We start from the raw sequence: 8,313 nt of genomic DNA, 5'->3' as shown, positions 1-8,313 counted from the left end.
TATATTTAGTTGTGGATTTGGGGGTATTTTTTGCTTCAGATAAGGTTGGAAAGTGTTGAGGGGATAGTGGGGATGAAGGGTTAGGAAGGTCTGGAGGGACAAGGGGAGGGTCTGGTGGTTCGTCAGCTGCCGCCGCCGTCGTATTCTTGCCGGAAACACATCCAGGAACTCGCCAGACAGGATGCATTGGAAGTCGTGTCAGAGAGGTTTTGACTTTTTGTTTCTTTCTGTTTCCTTTGATAGTTAATGTTGTTTAACTTGACATTGGATAAATACGTTTAACTAACACTGTTTTAAAGTTCTATTAATTTACTTAACAAAGTACCCAGTCAACAAAAGTTCATGATTTGAAAAATAAGTCAACAAAACTTAATGTTTTAAATTGAATATGAAAAATTTGTGATCTGAATAGCCTAAATTTAAAAATTCATGATTTTATGACCATTTTCCCTTTTTATTCTATGTTATTCGTAACAATGAATAACATGATCGGGAATCAAGATACCACATTCATACATATTTTCTTATGTACAAAACTTGATTTATTCTCCATGTGGAGAAAAAAATCGTCAAATTAAAAATATATCCACAATATCAAATTCTCTTGGTTTTCAGTGTTTCCGGCTTTTTGTTTCGCAGTCTCTAGTGAGAGTGGTTAGCGATATCAACTAAAATGTTATTCGTTTTGCAGTCGCTGAACCAGTGACTAATCTCAGTTACAAATGATTTCAATTTTAAATCGCTAATTTTTTCAGAGACATGATTTAAAAATGTTTAGTTTCCATTATTGATCATTTATTTTTTTGTTATTTTGCAAAATTTTAAATAAATATCGCATATTTCGCCTAAATTTTGATGAGGTTTGGGTGCTTTAGTATTTTTGGGTACTAAATAACCGAACCGACCATGACATACTACGTATCTGAAATTACAAATATGTTATAGATATTTTAATTATAGACCCAAACCCCGACATAAAATTTATCTAGTTGGATCCAAATATTAAAGATCCGAAAGATCCAAACCCCAAAAAAACAACCCAAATCCGGTCCAAATATCCGAATGCTCATGCCTAGTCCCGACTAAATAATCTCTTGGGTGGCTTGAAATAAATGAACTGCTTGACATATAAGAACCAGTTGAATATGCATTGAACTAGCCACCCCAGCAACAAGTCCACCTAACAACTATAAGTACCAACAAATTAAAATTATTTTCTCCCTAGCCGCATGGATTTTTATTTCCTATCAACCAGTCTTGGTAACACATTTAATCGTCCACTATCACACGATATCAAATTGAAATGACGTCTACGTGTGTAACTTCATATCCCTCACTTCAATACTGCAAAAGACTGTTGAATCGAATCTCTGAAAAAAGTACTTGAAGTATTTTAAATTTTTCAATGAAATCTATGATTTTGATATCGTGTAGCTAGGTTCCACACTCTAGAAATGGGACCAAAGATATTAAAAGGAGGAAAGAGTGGATCACATACTAACAAGGACCAGAGATAGAAAATAGAAACCTACGGCATGGTTGGCTCACTGGGCCACAAGTAACCCTTGTGGTTACAATCTACATTCCCATCTATAATTCTCCTTCTCTGTCTTCTTCTTCTTCTCTAACATATCCCCTTTGGATTCTCTCTTTTCCACTTCATCTATCACAATGATTTCAATTTTAAATCGCTAATTTTTTCAGAGACATGATTTAAAAATGTTTAGTTTCCATTATTGATCATTTATTTTTTTTGTTATTTTGCAAAATTTTAAATAAATATCGCATATTTCGGCTAAATTTTGATGAGGTTTGGGTGCTTTAGTATTTTTGGGTACTAAATAACCGAACAGACCATGACATACTACATATCTAAAATTACAAATATGTTATAGATATTTTAATTATAGACCCAAACCCCGATATAAAATTTATCTAGTTGGATCCAAATATTAAAGATCCGAAAGATCCAAACCCCAAAAAAACAACCCAATTCCGGCCCAAATATCCGAATGCTCATGCATAGTCCCGACTAAATAATCTCTTGGGTGGCTTGAAATAAATGAACTGCTTGACATATAATAACCAGTTGAATATGCATTGAACTAGCCACCCCAGCAACAAGTCCACCTAACAACTATAAGTACCAACAAATTAAAATTATTTTCTCCCTAGCCACATGGATTTTTATTTCCTATCAACCACTCTTGGTAACACATTTAATCGTCCACTATCACACGATATCAAATTGAAATGACGTCTACGTGTGTAACTTCATATCCCTCACTTCAATACTGCAAAAGACTGTTGAATCGAATCTCTGAAAAAAGTACTTGAAGTATTTTAAATTTTTCAATGAAATCTATGATTTTGATATCGTGTAGCTAGGTTCCACACTCTAGAAATGGAAATGGGACCAAAGATATTAAAAGGAGGAAAGAGTGGATCCCATACTAACAAGGACCAGAGATAGAAAATAGAAACCTACGGCATGGTTGGCTCACTGGGCCACAAGTAACCCTTGTGGTTACAATCTACATTCCCATCTATAATTCTCCTTCTCTGTCTTCTTCTTCTTCTCTAACATATCCCCTTTGGATTCTCTCTTTTCCACTTCATCTATCACACACGGTTAGTCTCTTTCTCTAGCTCCCCCCCCCCCCCCCCCCCCCCCCCCACCCATCTAGAACACATACATCTAGGTCACCATATGATTTCACAGAAAGAAAATGATTTATACAATAAACATTCCGAACAATAACACTCACAACTGCTTGCATATGCTACTGTCATTGATCTCGATGCTAGAAACAAATTGACAGTGCTTATCGCACATAAATAATTAATTTAAAACATGATAAATTAAATTGACACCATTGGATAATTTTGCACTGGGAGCTACAAATTGTTAAGGAGCGTGAACTTATGTTAATGTTGAGAAAATATTTGCAGTGCATTGTTATATATGGTATAAGTATAACTATCAACAAATTATGATGGCAAAAAAAAAAATCAACAAATTATATATATATCCTTCAGGTTCTTCTCCTCTTCTGCCCTTTCTACCTTAATTCAGAATGTTCCATTTTGGAGACTTTGCAGAGAGGAAAAGTGTGGCAACAAAGGTGCATATCTGATTGCAAAAAATGTTACTAGAGAGGATCGACGACAATCTTATTTGGTTGCAGGATACCCCTTTTGGCTCCGTGGATTATTCATCTATGAGAACAGATTATATTAATTTTTTGGTTCTTTTGTGCTTGCTAGCTGCTGATTGTAGCCGATCCTTTAAGCTTCAAGTCATTTTGTGTACTGGGGTTGAGTTGTCTCCCTTCGTGTCATGGTTGTAATTTGGAACTTACCTTGATAGGAATCTAAGTATAACTCAGTGAAAAAAACTAAATATAATTTGACATTACATAAAAAGGTCTATGATCGAATAGTCAACAAATCTATTCAAATGGACATATTTTTCAAAGAAGCTGGATTCAAAGGAGTTGCTTGCATGGATAATTCACTTCACTAGTAATCAGAAGATGACACCGGATAGACGACGACAGTCAACAGCTTTAAGTTGTATAAAGAAGATGTCAACACTTCTGCGCAAACATGATTTTTTGTTTGGTAACAAAAAAACTGTTTTCACATTTTTGATAAGAACTCAAGCATTGTAAATAGTCTCTCCCAATATAAATTGAATCCATGTGTCGGTAGTTCCTGCATAAACCTTTTTACCAAAAAAAGTGTTTTCACTTCTTTACCGAAAATTCTTGTATTTGTTAAATTGCCCTTCCCAACGCAGATCGAATCCGAGCAGCGGAAAGCTACTAGCACTCCTTTTACCATTGGGCCACCTCGATGTTGGTAAAAGAGGGACTTGATATTTGACGGTCGACATTTTTCTCTTAGATCACTTCTAACTCCAAGCTCTAGACCTATCTCACCTAGAAATATATAATAAAAGAAAAGAAAATTCTAATTTTATCACATTTGATAACACTTTTTAAATTTATAGGATGATCATTTTTATAAGTACTCTGATAAAAAGACTAAAATGACCCTTTGAAGTTATTTATAAATGTTTAAAAATTATTTATAGAAGTTTATAAACTCAACCTCACCCCATAAATATTAAATTCTAAACAATAATCACTATCTTAAACCCTAAATCTAAATGTTAAGATATTTTGATTAAATGTATTTTTGAAAAGTAATATCTGATTTGTGGTATTTCAAGTAATTTTCGTAAAATAATAAAAAGTTAGAAATAGGAAAGAAGAAATTTTAATGGAGTTCCCGTTTGAGAAACCCCTATATACTCTAAACATATTTGTCATTCAGCTATTAGTCTAATTAAGTTAAGAGAACTAAAACATAGTTGTCTAAATATCTCTTTTAGTTTTGTAAGAAACTTTTACAGGGTCTCAGGGTTAATGGTGCTTTTTAAATACTTTCCAGAAAGAAAATCTATATAATTATCAAAGCAGCAAGACATACTTAGACCTTGATTCAAGGTTGGCAAACTATTTACAAAAGCATTATGCTACTTATTATTTAATCGATAATTATAGAAAAAATATTTAAAAAACATCTAAAAGATGCAAATGCTTTTTAAATGTTCCTTTTTTAACAAAACTTTTTAAATGTTCTTTATTCAATGCTTTTATAGAAAATTTGCATTTATAATATTTTTTAAATTAATTTTATATAATTAATTTATTATATTTTATAGTATCAAAAGTTATGTTTATATTGAAATAAAGTTTATTTTTAAAAGATATTACAAGTAAAATATTTTGAATTTTTAATAAAAATATAACTTAATGTATATAATTTAATATGATATATTATTTTTAATAGAAAAATATAAATTTAATATATATATATATATTATTTAGAAATAAACAAATTATATATCATATACTAATTATATATAGTAGATTTATATATAAATCATTTACTGATATACTAATCCATTAAATAAATACATTAATGAGAACATATAATTTTGGCACACCATACGGCGTCTAGATCATATTGTTAATGCTTTGTCATCAGTTAAACTAATCGATGCCTTGTTTATCATGACACATTATCCTTTTCATTTGCAAAATATGAATATGTCACAAACGTAAGTTAATTTTAGAAACAATACACTAAATGCAAAAGTCACTAGTTCACACGCAAGCACAAACAAACAGTGGAAACAAATCAAGTTCTCGTCTCTCCATCCAACAGGCTCCAAAGTTGCTCAACGTCAAACGCGGAGGTTGCGCCTTTTTTTGTTGCTGTAGCTTCTGGACAGAGCGCAGCTGGATCTTGGCTTTCATCTAGCAAACTCTCCCACCACATATTCTGACCATCCACTAAATTACTAACAAGCTCAGATTTATCGTCGTCTTTGTTACATGTAAAACTGTTTTCACCAATATTATTAGCGTCGTTGAATCCAAGGCATAGGGGAACAAATTCAGCTTCTGGCATGCCACTGATATGGCTGCAGCCGTTGTTAACGGTGAAGGATCGAGGTCGAGGTTTGAAAACGTCATTTTTTTGGGCTGGTGTAGTAGAAGAACAAGGAAGGTTTCTCTTTTTCATTTGGGTCTTACAACCTGGTTCATGTTTCTTACTCAAATGGGTGTTCCAGTAATTTTTGACGTCATTGGCGGTCCGACCGGGTAATCTACCAGCAATTAAAGACCACCTAAGCATGCATTTGAACGATTAGGGATATACGTGACTTTTTTTTTATCTAAAAGATATATGTGACTTAGTAATGGACATATGAAATAAAGTATTTTTATCCAAAAAAGAAAATCAAATGATTAGGCTGGCCGAATGAGGATACGAAATAAAGTTGAATTTATGTCTTGAATGTAAACCTGTTTCCCAAAAGTTTATGAAGGCGGAGCAGAAGATCAACTTCATCAGAGTTAAATTTTCCTCTGTTGATACTTGGCTTCAAATAGTTCAACCATCTTAGTCTACAACTCTTCCTGCACCGATTTAGCCCTACAAACCAATAATTGACATTAACATTATTAATAGGAAAAAGACTGCTTCCGTGTCTCCTTAGATTTTATCACGAAGAATCTAAGTACACCAATAGAAAGAATGTATTCAACACAACACACGAGTTCGTGCAATAAAATTTCACTGAACGACAAACCAACAACGAGAGTCTGACATCTTTTCGGTTTGTTGGAGTCAGAAAATTAGCCTTAAATACAGATCTTTGTTTAAGTCGGCAAACTTAAATATGAACAGCATAAATGGTTTTTTTCATGAACAACATTAGAAAATACAAATCTATGATTCATTAATTAAAAAGGAAAAAATAACATAAACAAAATAATAAGTAGTGATTAATTATATATGTATGTGTGCGCAAAATAATACTTACATAACGTTGTTTGGGCTTATTTGCTAAATAGCCAAAAAAAAGTGAAATTAGATTTCTAGAGAGAGAGTAGAGAGGGATAGGAAGAGAAAGTAGGAGAGAAATGATGTTTTAGTTAGATAGTGAGTTTTGTTTTTTTTTGTCTAATGGGTGCAATTTCCCAAATTGTTTCACAAATAAAAAAACAACTAAATATTTTATTATACCCCTAATTAATACTACCTCCATTCCCGAAAGTAAGATGTTTTAGATCTTTTTCTTGTTCCACAAAAATAGATTTTTTATATTGTTAAGGTACTTTTTTACACTTTTGAGGAACATTAATTGAGAATATTTGAATTGATTAAATTTCATTGGTGAAAAGTTATTGGAAAGTGTATAATAAAGTAAAAAATAAATTAAATTAAAAATATTTATTAAATTCTTAATAAACGTGCATACTCTATAAAATCTTACTTTCAGAAACAGAGGGAGTATACTATTTTTTTTGTATTTGATAATTAATAAAGTAAAAAAATATAAATAAAATTGGGAAAAGTGACAAATATCTACATTAAAAATATAAAACGACACTTAAAAATGAAACAAAATTTTAAGTTTAGAATGACAACTAATATGTAACATACCTCTCTTATTTTATTGAAAATGAACATACCAGCTCTTAAAGGAACTTGGTGCCATTTCCCTTCTCCATACTTATCAATGCATTGCCTCAAGAGATTATCTTCTTCAGCAATCCATGCACCTTTTCTCAACCGTTTGGACGAACCCTCCATGGACCAGCTATAAATATTAGAAGTATCTAACCAAATTTTATTTTAAAAAGTTTATACGTAAAGGCAGGCTTGAGGAAAAGGGTTTCTATTGTGGCTTGACAAATCCTTCGAGGACTTTATTTATACACGTGACGGGCAAAGAGAAGTGACGTGCATGTCTAACATCCACATTTGTCGTGTCTAATTTGCTAATTTAGTTATTTATGTTCTGCTACTGATTCAGACTAAATACAGAAAAGGTTCATAGCACTTTGTCCATTTTCGTCATAGCATAGCATATCACTTAGTCTCTTCATATTTTTCAGTACTTTAAAGAAAAAACATGCCTCTTAGCAAAATTAGGAGAAAGGACGATTAATGATTGGTGGAAGGTGGTTTATATGATTAAAAGAGAGAACGGCTTCATGCACCCGAGTTAAAAACAGAACAGAGAGAGAGAGAGAGGGTTGATGTATGAGTACACAACTTGATAAGTAGCGAACTGTTTTACTGTCAACAAATGTGTGTAGACAAAAATCAGCTACAATAATTATGAGTACACAAATCACTATTTTGCAAATTGTTCCGTATTTAAAGTGTCTCACATTGTTGAGTATGTACTTTTGGCTAGGGAGTTCAGAAATATGTAACTTGAACCTCATTTGATATTAAAACAATAAGATTTGATGAAATCCATCATAACATTTGACTACAGATTTCCATACTTAACTTTAAAGCAGTAAAGATTGGAAAGCAAAGTCAACTATGGAGTGATTATTTTTTGAAATTTGTAAGTATCTCTTGGTATGTGCATGTATTTACCACAGAAGTAGCCTACATTATAGTTGTTACTGGTTTCAGTTTCACAATAGATGATCTTGGTTGATATCTTACTTCCTGTATCATACATTCATACGCAATCTCTCAAGTCTTAGCCGGAACAAACTCTGTTTTACTGTAGTTTTCCACCCCCACTGTAACCGAGACACAAATTTGGACTTGCCTACCCTTCTAACAGAGAGAATCTTCTCCAGATCCTTGGTTCCACTATTCAGCATGTGAATCTGCTTTCTTTTTTTGTTCAGATTTCTTTAGACAGTTCTTCCTTGATGTTTTATCGGAAAACGGTTTAGAACGAGAGGAAAACGGTTTAGAACG

The 8,313-nt window shown here is 32.5% G+C and overlaps 1 protein-coding gene across 1 annotated transcript; it reads right to left on the bottom strand.

Annotated features, from left to right (window-relative positions):
- Positions 1-5,119: 5,119 nt before the first annotated feature.
- Positions 5,120-7,250, bottom strand: LOC106350488 (transcription factor MYB114-like). Its single transcript, XM_013790369.3, has 3 exons — positions 7,056-7,250; positions 5,883-6,012; positions 5,120-5,704 (listed from the first exon to the last, which is right to left on the bottom strand). The coding sequence occupies exons 1-3, from the start codon at positions 7,174-7,176 to the stop codon at positions 5,212-5,214; spliced, it is 744 nt and encodes a 247-aa protein (XP_013645823.2). The 5' UTR covers positions 7,177-7,250; the 3' UTR covers positions 5,120-5,211.
- Between the last annotated feature and the right edge of the window lie 1,063 nt (positions 7,251-8,313).

Source organism: Brassica napus, chromosome C6, assembly GCF_020379485.1.
Source record: "Brassica napus cultivar Da-Ae chromosome C6, Da-Ae, whole genome shotgun sequence".
Classification (NCBI taxonomy): Eukaryota; Viridiplantae; Streptophyta; class Magnoliopsida; order Brassicales; family Brassicaceae; genus Brassica; species Brassica napus.
This window is presented reverse-complemented; position numbering and strand designations above follow the sequence as displayed.